Source organism: Somniosus microcephalus, chromosome 26 (genome assembly GCF_052327205.1).
Source record: "Somniosus microcephalus isolate GS21.2 chromosome 26, FLI_Smic_1.0, whole genome shotgun sequence".
Classification (NCBI taxonomy): Eukaryota; Metazoa; Chordata; class Chondrichthyes; order Squaliformes; family Somniosidae; genus Somniosus; species Somniosus microcephalus.
Window position 1 is genome coordinate 8121614 of NC_141012.1, and position 15811 is coordinate 8137424.

At 45.4% G+C, this 15811-nt stretch overlaps 1 protein-coding gene and 1 long non-coding RNA gene across 2 annotated transcripts in view; one reads left to right on the top strand and one right to left on the bottom strand.

Annotated features, from left to right (window-relative positions):
- Positions 1–2649, bottom strand: part of LOC147100258 (sodium channel regulatory subunit beta-4-like) — a 28966-nt gene extending 26317 nt beyond the window's left edge. Inside the window, exon 1 of the mRNA XM_085967772.1 lies at positions 2562–2649. Within this exon, the coding sequence (XP_085823898.1) occupies positions 2562–2649 (88 nt within the window). The remainder of the gene's footprint in view (positions 1–2561) is intronic.
- Positions 2650–2796: 147 nt separating this feature from the next.
- The window catches only part of LOC147100259 (uncharacterized), a 207005-nt gene continuing 193990 nt past the window's right edge, over positions 2797–15811 (top strand). Inside the window, exon 1 of the long non-coding RNA XR_015073698.1 lies at positions 2797–2882. This is a non-coding gene — a long non-coding RNA (uncharacterized LOC147100259). The remainder of the gene's footprint in view (positions 2883–15811) is intronic.

Here is a 15811-nt window from a genome sequence, read left to right on the forward strand (position 1 = left end):
AAGGTACAGACTTAGCGAACATAGCCTAGCAATCGAAAAAGGCAGACACAGGCAGACCAGGCTGCCAAGAGAGGACAGGATATGCTCTCACTGCAGTCAGGGAGTGGTGGAGACAGAGATGCACTTCCTCACAGCCTGTGGAAAATATCAGGGCATCAGAGAGAATTTCTACCAAAAATTCTCACAAATATGCCCTGAATTCAGAAATCTGACTGACAACCAAAAACTCCCATTCCTACTGGGGGAGGAGAGAAGCTGTGTAACACTGGCGGCACACTATGTTACAGCTTGCCATGAACAGAGGGACAACCAGTAAACTAAGACAAGAGTATATATAAACAAGGCGAATGTATATTTATAAACTCAGGGATATACCTGTTTATACACTGTATGAATGGAACCGCGTTTATGTGTTCAACCATAAATGTATTTTGATGCTTTGGCAACATAAGATGTACCTTATCATGCCAATAAAGCGATTTGTATTGTATTGTATTGTAGTCCCACTCGCCTGCTCTGCCCCCATAGCCCTGCAATTATTGATCCAATTCCCTTTTGAAAGTTAAAATTGCTAAATAGTCTACTGATATCACTGGATGTATTTATGTAGACTCGCGGAAATTAAACATTGTAGGATCACGGCCTCTGCCCCCAGGATGACGGGCATCAGTTGCCGCATACACTGTAGGACAATGTTGAACAAACATTTTGTCTCTAGGCCTCTACCATTGAATCTCAGGGGCCACGTATCAAGTTTAAATCCCTGTTCTTCTTAATTATCATATATTGCAAGTTGTTGAGACTAACAGATCTCGGTGTTCTGATTTAGGATTTAACCACCGCTGAAGCATCAGCCCTTTCCAAATCTCTAGGCCCACAAAATTCAAGCAGGATAGACAACAACTTGCATTTATATAGCGCCTTTAACATAGTAAAACGTCCCAGGGTGCTTCACAGGTGCATTATCTGGCAAAATTTGACACCGAGCAAAATAAAGAGATATTAGGACAAGAGGTAGGTTTTAAGGAGGGTCAAGAGTCAGAGAGGTTTAGGGAGGGAATTCCAGAGCTTAAGGCCTCGGCAGCTGAAGGCACGGCCGCCAATGGTGCAGCGATGAAAATCGGGGATGGGCAAGAGGCCAGAATTGGAGGAGCGCAGAGATCTCGGAGGGTTGTAGGGCTGGAGGAGGTTACAGAGATAGGGAGGGGGCGAGGCCATGGTAGGATTTGAAAACAAGGATGAGAATTTTAAAATCAACAAATAAGCAATATAAACACAAATTGGGCTGAGTTGTCTGAGCCTCAAGAACTGGATGGCCAGGATTCAGGACCACCTACAACCCTCAGGACACAGGTTGAACCCCCATTTAGACTTTCAAGACTTGGATGTCTGAAAAGATCATCCGTACATCACCACAGATCAGTCACAGACAACCATGAGACCACCAAAGAAACGGGTGTAATGGACAGAGACCCTGCTAGACCATTGGGAATCTGGGCACCAGAGAAAGTCATCCCTCCAGGTGGCACTATAGACTCTGATAGAAGACAGAGCAATCATACTCAAGGGAAATCTATTTTAGTTATTAAATATGAACCTTACGAATTAATATTTTGCATCCTTCCTGCCAAGGTGACAGGGAAGCAAGGGGTGTGCCATGTTTAAGATGGCACTGGGTGCATGGACAATAGACATAAACTGGCAAAGATATGAGCTTCCGAATGAAAGATTGGGATTTCCCACTTATCTGAATTTCGACCCAATAGGATCAGCCCGACGTTGTAAAGTTCTTCAACACTTACGCCATTGTCAAATCCCAATCTCAATCCTGACCTCAATCTCAGACCTGGCGATCATGCTTTTCTTCAATCTCAATCCCAGCCTCGATTCTGGATCAGTTTTGTTTTAAACTCCCATTCCTACTTTTCTCTTGAAATCTCCATTCAAAATTCTAACGTCAAAAAAAGGATCAAATTCAGATTGGGATTTGCCCCGTCGCTCACTGATCAGCACAGGGGTAGGATCGGGAGATGGGACCAGTCTCTCACCAGCCTGCTGCATTCAGGGGCACTTGAAAATGCTAATCTGGGTTTATTTTTGGAAGTGGTGCAGGACGGGTTCTGACACTCTGATGGGAACTCAAGCAAACTCCAGTAAAAGCACAAAACACCGACCAATCCTGGAATACAGTCCCTATTATAACTGCACCATCTGAATATTAGTTCAGGAAAAGTTACAAAAAAATACCCGGCATCATTTAAATGAATCAATCTAGTCCGTTTTTTCTTAATCAGGAAAGAACTGAAAACACAAATCCAACAAAAAAATTGGTTAGAAATTGGGAAAACCGACAAGTCAAATTTCTAATAAAGAATGAAATAAGAAAAAACAATCTTATTAAGCATTAAGATTTATGTAAAATATGCTCTATGAGAAAGTAAGAAACTCAAAAGTATGAACCCCCCCCCCCATCAAAATTGGTAAATAGAATCATTTAAAAAGTTACCTCTGGTTCATACTCAATGCAATTCATGAGCATATTTGGGTTTTTACTGTCTTACCGATTAGAATCGCCACTAAAACTCTACTCGGGGAGATTTTCGCGGATTCGACTGCATCCAAGTCCAAGGGCGCTACCCCAGCGGTCATTCTGGAACAGCTTGATCAATACCTGCAGTCGAGATCACTGGGATTTTTTTCGAGGGGCGGAGGTGACCGGTATAAAGGAACCCGCGCCTATTACCTCCAGAGAGGAAGGGAGAGAGAGGAGGGAGGACCAGCTCAGCTCCAGCTCCAGCTCCAGCTCCCGCTTCCCAGCAACAACAACAAGGTCCAGGGGATGATGAGCAGCAGATCTCCAGCGAGCACACGGTGCTGGGACGGTGAGTGATCACAGAGGGGAAAGGGGGGAGGCAGAGAGAGGCTGTCTGTCTCTCTTGCAGCCCCGAGATACTTTTTTGGGTTTTTTTGAACGTCCTTCTTCTCTCTCGCCTTCCTTTCTTGCCCTGGCTGCTGCCCCCTGCCTCTCAGTCTCCCGCACACACTGCGTAAGACTGAGCTGGAGCTGGCACTGGGGAGTGAGCAACCTCCTGGAATCCTGTCCCTGTAATTCTGCATTGCAGTCACAGAACTGCTTTCGTCATAGCCCAGAGGGAGCGAACCAAACAACAAGCCTCAAGAGCTGGCGATTTTATACATAAATATAAACCTCACAGTAAATAACTTTGGAAATGTACAGAAGCCCGGGTCATATGTTAATTTCCACATTTTAAAGGGAGGAGGGGGCGAGATTTCAACTTTATTTCAATTGATTATAAAAGTTCTAAAATTTGCTGAACTTTTTCTGACTCGCTGAGTAAGATCATAAAAAAAGAAATTAATTCAGAGGGAGCCGGCTGTAATTCTGGTGTTTTTTAAACATTATTACAGAGATCAATAAGGTTTCAGTATTGGCTGGGAACTTTGACCCTTTGTCCTGTATCACTGTGAATTTAATAGTATCAGATTGCAGTCCTAAATATCTCCCTCATCTCAATGGCATGTTAAAATAGAAAGCTGGATAAAATAAACAGTTCCCCGGGGTCTCATCTTTCTAGTTCCAGGAAGACGCCGCAGAATATGCTGAAAACTGGGAGTAGGGGGGGGGGGGGGGCGGGGAGGTCCGGATTCTGACTGCAATATCAGGCAGAGGCTCATCATCGGCTCAAACCTGCCGTGCGCCCAGCGGAGGCACAGGGAGCCAAGTTTCAAATCGTTATTTGAAGTTTCCTTATGGACCAGGAGTTGCAGGAGTGCCTTGCCCAGGACCCCCAGTCACAGTCCTGGGGGGACCAACCAACCCCTCCCCATCACAGCCGCCACAATCCATTGCAACCCCCATTCAGAATGTAGGACGGCTTATATAAGCAATGATGTTGTTGAATTCCGAGTATAAATATATGATATAGAAATGCAACTGTTGCAGTCTTTTAGAATGCATTAATACATTTTAAACAAGCACGTCAACTCACTCTCCCCAGAGCTTTCCAGCTATCCATATTTATTCCAATGTTGGGAGGACTCGTAAAAATCAACATTTCATTGTGCAGTACACACGTCTGCTGCATATATGACAAATAACATTGAATTGAATTGAATTGAATCTCACTGCATCTATTAGCAGCTCTCTGGCTGTATTGATTGGCTGTGGTTCCACGACATCGGTTGCTTCACAATAAGCTGACGAGGTCCCGATTTACTTTGTCTTTATATTTTAAAAATCTGATTACTTCCAATAGTTTCTCCGGGTATTTGCATTTGAAAACTTGGCCAATAGTGCACCGGCCTAATGGCACACCAATATGAAAGTATATTAGCACTATAGTGCATTAGCCCGATAGCACACGAACCCAATAGCCTGAAAATGCAAAAATCAGGATCACCCCAGCTCAAGCACGGTGGCATAGTGGTTAGCACTGTTGCCTCACAGCGCCAGGGACCCGGGTTCGAATCCGGCCTCGGGCGACTGTCTGTGTGGAGTTTGCACATTCTCCCCGTGTTTGTGTGGGTTTTCTCCGGGTGCTCCGGTTTCCTCCCACAGTCCAAAGATGTGCGGGTTAGGTTGATTGGCTATGATAAATTGACCCTTAGTGTTAGGGGGATTAAAATATGTGGGGTTACGGGGATCGGGTGGGATATGTGTCGGTGCAGGCTCGATGGGCCGAAATGGCCTCTATCTGCACTGTGGGGTTTCTGTGATTCTGTGATTCTGTGAATATAGCATTGACACAAATCCAGCCTGAAATTCAGTGCCGGTTAATATGCACAAGGCTCTTCTCATTTTGATCCACAAGCACTCACAGAGTGAGTGAATGTGTGACTGTATCTCACTGTGATGTGGGACTGTATCTCACTGTGATGTGGGACTGCATCTCACTGTGATGTGTGACTGTATCTCACTGTGATGTGGGACTGTATCTCACTGTGATCTGGGAGTGCACCTCACTGTGATGTGGGACCGTATCTCACTGTGATGTGGGATTATATCTCACTGTGATGTGGGAATGTATCTCACTGTGATGTGGGACTGTATCTCACTGTGATGTGGGAGTGTATCTCACTGTGATGTGTGACTGTATCTCACTGTGATGTGGGAGTGTATCTCACTGTGATGTGGGAGTGCATCTCACTGTGATGTGGGAGTGTATCTCGCTGTGATGTGTGACTGTATCTCACTGTGATGTGGGACTGTATCTCACTGTGATCTGGGACTGTATCTCACTGTGATGTGGGACTGCATCTCACTGTGATGTGTGAGTGTATCTCACTGGGATGTGGGAGTGTATCTCACTGTGATGTGGGATTGTATCTCACTGTGATGTGGGACTATCTCACTGTGATGTGGGATTGTATCTCACTGTGATGTGGGATTGCATCTCACTGTGATGTGGGATTGTAACTCACTATGATGTGGGATTGTATCTCACTGTGATGTGGGACTGTATCTCACTTGATGTGGGAGTGTACCTCACTGTGATGTGGGACTGTATCTCACTGTGATGTGGGAGTGTATCTCACTGTGATGTGAGAGTGTATCTCACTGTGATGTGGGATTGTATCTCACTGTGCTGTGGGAGTGTATCTCACTGTGATGTGAGAGTGTATCTCACTGTGATGTAGGACTGTAACTCACTGTGATTTGGGACTGTATCTCACTGTGATGTGGGATTGTATCTCACTGTGATGTGGGATTGTATCTCACTGTGATGTGGGACTGTATCTCACTGTGATCTGGGAATGTATCGCACTGTGATGTGGGATTCTATCTCACTGTGATCTGGGACTGTACCTCACTGTGATGTGGGACTGTATCTCACTGTGATGTGGGATTGTATCTCACTGTGATGTGGGAGTATATCTCACTGTGATGTGGGAGTGTATCTCACTGTGATGTGGAAGTGTATCTCACTGTGACCTGGGACTGTATCTCACTGTGATGTGGGACTGTATCTCACTGTGATGTGGGAGTGTATCTCACTGTGATGTGTGACTGTATCTCACTGTGATGTGGGAGTGTATCTCACTGTGATGTGGGAGTGCATCTCACTGTGATGTGGGAGTGTATCTCGCTGTGATGTGTGACTGTATCTCACTGTGATGTGGGACTGTATCTCACTGTGATGTGTGAGTGTATCTCACTGGGATGTGGGAGTGTATCTCACTGTGATGTGGGATTGTATCTCACTGTGATGTGGGACTGTATCTCACTGTGATGTGGGATTGTATCTCACTGTGATGTGGGATTGCATCTCACTGTGATGTGGGATTGTAACTCACTATGATGTGGGATTGTATCTCACTGTGATGTGGGATTGTATCTCACTGTGCTGTGGGAGTGTATCTCACTGTGATGTGGGATTCTATCTCACTGTGATCTGGGACTGTACCTCACTGTGATGTGGGACTGTATCTCACTGTGATGTGGGATTGTATCTCACTGTGATGTGGGAGTATATCTCACTGTGATGTGGGAGTGTATCTCACTGTGATGTGGAAGTGTATCTCACTGTGACCTGGGACTGTATCTCACTGTGATGTGGGACTGTATCTCACTGTGATGTGGGATTGTATCTCACTGTGATGTGAGAGTGTATCTCACTGGGATGTGGGATTGTATCTCACTGTGATGTGGGACTGTAACTCACTGTGATTTGGGACTGTGTCTCACTGTGATGTGGGATTGTATCTCACTGTGACCTGGGACTGTATCTCACTGTGATGTGGGATTGTATCTCACTGTGATGTGAGAGTGTATCTCACTGTGATGTGGGATTGTATCTCACTGTGAAGTGGGATTGTAACTCACTGTGATGTGGGACTGTACCTCACTGTGATGTGGGACTGTATTTCACTGTGATGTGGGCCTGTATCTCACTGTGATGTGGGAGTGTATCTCACTTGATGTGGGAGTGTATCTCACTGTGATGTGGGACTGTATCTCACTGTGATTTGGGATTGTATCTCACTGTGATGTGGGAGTGTATCTCACTGTGATGTGGGAGTGTATCTCACTGTGATGTGGGACTGTATCTCACTGTGATGTGGGATTGTATCTCACTGTGATCTGGGACTGTATCTCACTGTGATGTGGGACTGTATCTCACTGTGATTTGGGATTGTATCTCACTGTGATGTGGGACTGTATCTCACTGTGATGTGGGATTGTATCTCACTGTGATCTGGGACTGTATCTCACTGTGATGTGGGACTGTATCTCACTGTGACGTGGGAGTGTATCTCACTGTGATGTGGGATTGTATCTCACTGTGATGTGAGAGTGTATCTCACTGTGATGTGGGAGTGTATCTCACTGATGTGAGATTGTATCTCACTGATGTGGGATTGTATCTCACTGTGATGTGGGCCTGTATCTCACTGTGATGTGGGAGTGTATCTCACTTGATGTGGGAGTGTATCTCACTGTGATGTGGGACTGTATCTTACTGTGATTTGGGATTGTATCTCACTGTGATGTGGGAGTGTATCTCACTGTGATGTGGGATTGTATCTCACTGTGATGTGGGACTGTATCTCACTGTGATGTGGGATTGTATCTCACTGTGATCTGGGACTGCATCTCACTGTGATGTGGGAGTGTATCTCACTGTGATGTGGGATTGTATCTCACTGTGATGTGGGACTGTATCTCACTGTGATGTGGGATTGTATCTCACTGTGATCTGGGACTGTATCTCACTGTGATGTGGGACTGTATCTCACTGTGATGTGGGATTGTATCTCACTGTGATGTGAGAGTGTATCTCACTGTGATGTGGGAGTGTATCTCACTGATGTGGGATTGTATCTCACTGTGATGTGGGACTGTATCTCACTGTGATGTGAGAGTGTATCTCACTGATGTGGGATTGTATCTCACTGATGTGGGATTGTATTTCACTGTGATTTGGGATTGTATCTCACTGTGATGTGGGATTGTATCTCACTGTGATGTGGGACTGTATTTCACTGTGATGTGAGTGTATCTCACTGTGATGTGGGACTGTATCTCACTGTGATGTGAGAGTGTATCTCACTGTGATGTGGGAGTGTATCTCACTGTGATGTGGGATTGTAACTCACTGTGATGTGGGATTGTATCTCACTGTGATGTGGGAGTGTATCTCACTGTGATGTGGGATTTATCTCACTGTGATGTAGGAGTGTATCTCACTTGATGTGGGAGTGTATCTCACTGTGATGTGGGACTGTATCTCACTGTGATGTGGGACTGTATCTCACTGTGATGTGGGATTGTAACTCACTGTGATGTGGGATTGTATCTCACTGTGATGTGGGACTGTATCTCACTGTGATGTGGGAGTGTATCTCAATGAGATGTGGGAATGTATCTCGCTGTGATGTGGGATTTATCTCACTGTCATGTGGGACTGTAGCTCACTGTGATGTGGGATTGTATCTCACTGTGATTTGGGATTGTATCTCACTGTGATGTGGGACTGTATCTCACTGTGATGTAGGATTGTATCTCACTGTGATGTGGGAATGTATCTCACTGTGATGTGGGACTGTACCTCACTGTGATTTGGGACTGTATCTCACTGTGATTTGGCTGTGATTTGGGACTGTATCTCACTGTGATGTGGGAGTGTATCTTCCTGTGATGTGGGAGTGCATATCACTGATATGGGATTGTATCTCACTGAGATTTGAGATTGTATCTCACTGTGATATGGGAGTGTATCTCACTGTGATGTGGGATTGTATCTCACTGTGATGTGGGATTGTATCTCACTGTGATGTGGGATTGTATCTCACTGTGATGTGGGAGTGTATCTCACGGTGATGTGGGACTGTATCTCACTGTGATGTGGGACAGTATTTCACTGTGATGTGGGACTGTATCTCACTGTGATCTGGGAATGTATCTCACTGTGATGTGGGATTATATCTCACTGTGATGTGGGACTCTATCTCAATGTGATCCGGGACTGTATCTCACTGTGATGTGGGAGTGTATCTCACTGTGATGTTGGAGTGTATCTCACTGATATGGGATTGTATCTCACTAATGTGGGATTGTATCTCACTGTGATATGGGACTGTATCTCACTGTGATGTGGGATTGTATCTCACTGTGATTTGGGATTGTATCTCACTGTGATGTGGGAGTGTATCTCACTGTGATGTGGGATTGTATCTCACTGTGATGTGGGATTTATCTCACTGTGACGTGGGACTGTACCTCACTGTGATGTGGGAGTGTATCTCACTGTGATGTGGGAGTGTATCTCACTGTGATGTGGGACTGTATCTCACTGTGATGTGGGACTGTATCTCACTGTGATGTGGGAGTGCACCTCACTGTGATGTGGGACCGTATCTCACTGTGATGTGGGATTGTATCTCACTGTGATGTGGGAATGTATCTCACTGTGATGTGGGATTGTATCTCACTGTGATGTGGGACTGTATCTCACTGTGATGTGGGAGTGTATCTCACTGTGATGTGGGAGTGTATCTCACTGTGATGTGGGAGTGTATCTCACTGTGCTGTGGGACTGCATCTCACTGTGATGTGTGACTGTATCTCACTGTGATGTGGGACTGTATCTCACTGTGATGTGGGAGTGCACCTCACTGTGATGTGGGACCGTATCTCACTGTGATGTGGGATTGTATCTCACTGTGATGTGGGAATGTATCTCACTGTGATGTGGGATTGTATCTCACTGTGATGTGGGACTGTATCTCACTGTGATGTGGGAGTGTATCTCACTGTGATGTGTGACTGTATCTCACTGTGATGTGGGAGTGTATCTCACTGTGATGTGGGAGTGCATCTCACTGTGATGTGGGAGTGTATCTCGCTGTGATGTGTGACTGTATCTCACTGTGATGTGGGACTGTATCTCACTGTGATGTGGGAGTATATCTCACTGTGATCTGGGACTGTATCTCACTGTGATGTGGGACTGCATCTCACTGTGATGTGTGAGTGTATCTCACTGGGATATGGGAGTGTATCTCACTGTGATGTGGGATTGTATCTCACTGTGATGTGGGACTGTATCTCACTGTGATGTGGGATTGTATCTCACTGTGATGTGGGATTGCATCTCACTGTGATGTGGGATTGTAACTCACTGTGATGTGGGAGTGTATCTCACTGTGATGTGAGAGTGTATCTCACTGTGATGTGGGATTGTATCTCACTGTGCTGTGGGAGTGTATCTCACTGTGATGTGAGAGTGTATCTCACTGTGATGTAGGACTGTAACTCACTGTGATTTGGGACTGTATCTCACTGTGATGTGGGATTGTATCTCACTGTGATGTGGGATTGTATCTCACTGTGATGTGGGACTGTATCTCACTGTGATCTGGGAATGTATCGCACTGTGATGTGGGATTCTATCTCACTGTGATCTGGGACTGTACCTCACTGTGATGTGGGACTGTATCTCACTGTGATGTGGGATTGTATCTCACTGTGATGTGGGAGTATATCTCACTGTGATGTGGGAGTGTATCTCACTGTGATGTGGAAGTGTATCTCACTGTGACCTGGGACTGTATCTCACTGTGATGTGGGACTGTATCTCACTGTGATGTGGGAGTGTATCTCACTGTGATGTGTGACTGTATCTCACTGTGATGTGGGAGTGTATCTCACTGTGATGTGGGAGTGCATCTCACTGTGATGTGGGAGTGTATCTCGCTGTGATGTGTGACTGTATCTCACTGTGATGTGGGACTGTATCTCACTGTGATGTGGGAGTATATCTCACTGTGATCTGGGACTGTATCTCACTGTGATGTGGGACTGCATCTCACTGTGATGTGTGAGTGTATCTCACTGGGATGTGGGAGTGTATCTCACTGTGATGTGGGATTGTATCTCACTGTGATGTGGGACTGTATCTCACTGTGATGTGGGATTGTATCTCACTGTGATGTGGGATTGCATCTCACTGTGATGTGGGATTGTAACTCACTATGATGTGGGATTGTATCTCACTGTGATGTGGGAGTGTATCTCACTGTGATGTGAGAGTGTATCTCACTGTGATGTAGGACTGTAACTCACTGTGATTTGGGACTGTATCTCACTGTGATGTGGGATTGTATCTCACTGTGATGTGGGATTGTATCTCACTGTGATGTGGGACTGTATCTCACTGTGATCTGGGAATGTATCGCACTGTGATGTGGGATTCTATCTCACTGTGATCTGGGACTGTACCTCACTGTGATGTGGGACTGTATCTCACTGTGATGTGGGATTGTATCTCACTGTGATGTGGGAGTATATCTCACTGTGATGTGGGAGTGTATCTCACTGTGATGTGGAAGTGTATCTCACTGTGACCTGGGACTGTATCTCACTGTGATGTGGGACTGTATCTCACTGTGATGTGGGAGTGTATCTCACTGTGATGTGGGAATATATCTCACTGTGAATTGGGACTGTATCTCACTGTGATGTGGGATTGTATCTCACTGTGATGTGAGAGTGTATCTCACTGGGATGTGGGATTGTATCTCACTGTGATGTGGGACTGTAACTCACTGTGATTTGGGACTGTGTCTCACTGTGATGTGGGATTGTATCTCACTGTGACCTGGGACTGTATCTCACTGTGATTTGGGATTGTATCTCACCGTGATGTGGGAGTGTATCTCTCTGTGATGTGGGATTGTATCTCATTGTGATCTGGGACTGTATCTCACTGTGATGTGGGATTGTATCTCACTGTGATGTGAGAGTGTATCTCACTGTGATGTGGGATTGTATCTCACTGTGAAGTGGGATTGTAACTCACTGTGATGTGGGACTGTACCTCACTGTGATGTGGGACTGTATTTCACTGTGATGTGGGCCTGTATCTCACTGTGATGTGGGAGTGTCTCTCACTTGATGTGGGAGTGTATCTCACTGTGATGTGGGACTGTATCTCACTGTGATTTGGGATTGTATCTCACTGTGATGTGGGAGTGTATCTCACTGTGATGTGGGAGTGTATCTCACTGTGATGTGGGACTGTATCTCACTGTGATGTGGGATTGTATCTCACTGTGATCTGGGACTGTATCTCACTGTGATGTGGGACTGTATCTCACTGTGATGTGGGATTGTATCTCACTGTGATGTGGGAATGTATCTCACTGTGATGTGGGACTGTACCTCACTGTGATTTGGGACTGTATCTCACTGTGATTTGGCTGTGATTTGGGACTGTATCTCACTGTGATGTGGGAGTGTATCTTACTGTGATGTGGGAGTGCATATCACTGATATGGGATTGTATCTCACTGAGATTTGGGATTGTATCTCACTGTGATATGGGAGTGTATCTCACTGTGATGTGGGATTGTATCTCACTGTGATGTGGGATTGTATCTCACTGTGATGTGGGATTGTATCTCACTGTGATGTGGGAGTGTATCTCACTGTGATGTGGGATTTATCTCACTGTGATGTAGGAGTGTATCTCACTTGATGTGGGAGTGTATCTCACTGTGATGTGGGAGAGTATCTCACTGTGATGTGAGAGTGTATCTCACTGTGATGTGGGATTGTATCTCACTGTGAAGTGGGATTGTAACTCACTGTGATGTGGGACTGTACCTCACTGTGATGTGGGACTGTATTTCACTGTGATGTGGGCCTGTATCTCACTGTGATGTGGGAGTGTCTCTCACTTGATGTGGGAGTGTATCTCACTGTGATGTGGGACTATATCTCACTGTGATTTGGGATTGTATCTCACTGTGATGTGGGAGTGTATCTCACTGTGATGTGGGAGTGTATCTCACTGTGATGTGGGACTGTATCTCACTGTGATGTGGGATTGTATCTCACTGTGATCTGGGACTGTATCTCACTGTGATGTGGGACTGTATCTCACTGTGATGTGGGATTGTATCTCACTGTGATGTGGGACTGTATCTCACTGTGATGTGGGATTGTATCTCACTGTGATCTGGGACTGTATCTCACTGTGATGTGGGACTGTATCTCACTGTGACGTGGGAGTGTATCTCACTGATGTGGGATTGTATCTCACTGATGTGGGATTGTATCTCACTGTGATGTGGGCCTGTATCTCACTGTGATGTGGGAGTGTATCTCACTTGATGTGGGAGTGTATCTCACTGTGATGTGGGACTGTATCTCACTGTGATGTGGGATTGTATCTCACTGTGATGTGGGACTGTATCTCACTGTGATGTGGGATTGTATCTCACTGTGATCTGGGACTGTATCTCACTGTGATGTGGGAGTGTATCTCACTGTGATGTGGGATTGTATTTCACTGTGATGTGGGACTGTATCTCACTGTGATGTGGGATTGTATCTCACTGTGATCTGGGACTGTATCTCACTGTGATGTGGGACTGTATCTCACTGTGATGTGGGAGTGTATCTCACTGTGATGTGGGATTGTATCTCACTGTGATGTGAGAGAGTATCTCACTGTGATGTGGGAGTGTATCTCACTGATGTGGGATTGTATCTCACTGATGTGGGATTGTATCTCACTGTGATGTGGGACTGTATCTCACTGTGATGTGAGAGTGTATCTCACTGATGTGGGATTGTATCTCACTGATGTGGGATTGTATTTCACTGTATTTTGGGATTGTATCTCTCTGTGATGTGGGATTGTATCTCACTGTGATGTGGGACTGTATTTCACTGTGATGTGGGACTGTATCTCACTGTGATTTGGGATTGTATCTCACTGTGATGTGGGATTGTATCTCACTGTGATGTGGGAGTGTATCTCACTGTGATGTGGGATTTATCTCACTGTGATGTAGGAGTGTATCTCACTTGATGTGGGAGTGTATCTCACTGTGATGTGGGACTGTATCTCACTGTGATGTGGGACTGTATCTCACTGTGATGTGGGATTGTAACTCACTGTGATGTGGGATTGTATCTCACTGTGATGTGGGACTGTATCTCACTGTGATGTGGGAGTGTATCTCAATGAGATGTGGGAATGTATCTCGCTGTGATGTGGGATTTATCTCACTGTCATGTGGGACTGTAGCTCACTGTGATGTGGGATTGTATCTCACTGTGATTTGGGATTGTATCTCACTGTGATGTGGGACTGTATCTCACTGTGATGTAGGATTGTATCTCACTGTGATGTGGGAATGTATCTCACTGTGATGTGGGACTGTATCTCACTGTGATTTGGGACTGTATCTCACTGTGATTTGGCTGTGATTTGGGACTGTATCTCACTGTGATGTGGGAGTGTATCTTACTGTGATGTGGGAGTGCATATCACTGATATGGGATTGTATCTCACTGAGATTTGGGATTGTATCTCACTGTGATATGGGAGTGTATCTCACTGTGATGTGGGATTGTATCTCACTGTGATGTGGGATTGTATCTCACTGTGATGTGGGATTGTATCTCACTGTGATGTGGGAGTGTATCTCACTGTGATGTGGGATTTATCTCACTGTGATGTAGGAGTGTATCTCACTTGATGTGGGAGTGTATCTCACTGTGATGTGGGAGAGTATCTCACTGTGATCTGGGACTGTATCTCACTGTGATGTGGGAGTGTATCTCACTGTGATGTGAGACAGTATCTCTCTGTGATGTGGGACTGTATCTCACTGTGATGTGGGACTGTATCTCACTGTGATGTGGGACTGTATCTCACTGTGATGTGGGACTGTATCTCACTGTGATGTGGGACAGTATTTCACTGTGATGTGGGACTGTATCTCACTGTGATCTGGGACTGTATCTCACTGTGATGTGGGACTGTACGTCACTGTGATCTGGGAATGTATCTCACTGTGATGTGGGATTATATCTCACTGTGATGTGGGACTCTATCTCAATGTGATCCGGGACTGTATCTCACTGTGATGTGGGAGTGTATCTCACTGTGATGTTGGAGTGTATCTCACTGATATGGGATTGTATCTCACTAATGTGGGATTGTATCTCACTGTGATATGGGACTGTATCTCACTGTGATGTGGGATTGTATCTCACTGTGATTTGGGATTGTATCTCACTGTGATGTGGGACTGTATCTTACTGTGATTTGGGATTGTATCTCACTGTGATGTGGGAGTGTATCTCACTGTGATGTGGGATTGTATCTCACTGTGATGTGGGACTGTATCTCACTGTGATGTGGGATTGTATCTCACTGTGATCTGGGACTGCATCTCACTGTGATGTGGGAGTGTATCTCACTGTGATGTGGGATTGTATCTCACTGTGATGTGGGACTGTATCTCACTGTGATGTGGGATTGTATCTCACTGTGATCTGGGACTGTATCTCACTGTGATGTGGGACTGTATCTCACTGTGATGTGGGATTGTATCTCACTGTGATGTGAGAGTGTATCTCACTGTGATGTGGGAGTGTATCTCACTGATGTGGGATTGTATCTCACTGTGATGTGGGACTGTATCTCACTGTGATGTGAGAGTGTATCTCACTGATGTGGGATTGTATCTCACTGATGTGGGATTGTATTTCACTGTGATTTGGGATTGTATCTCACTGTGATGTGGGATTGTATCTCACTGTGATGTGGGACTGTATTTCACTGTGATGTGAGTGTATCTCACTGTGATGTGGGACTGTATCTCACTGTGATGTGAGAGTGTATCTCACTGTGATGTGGGAGTGTATCTCACTGTGATGTGGGATTGTAACTCACTGTGATGTGGGATTGTATCTCACTGTGATGTGGGAGTGTATCTCACTGTGATGTGGGATTTATCTCACTGTGATGTAGGAGTGTATCTCACTTGA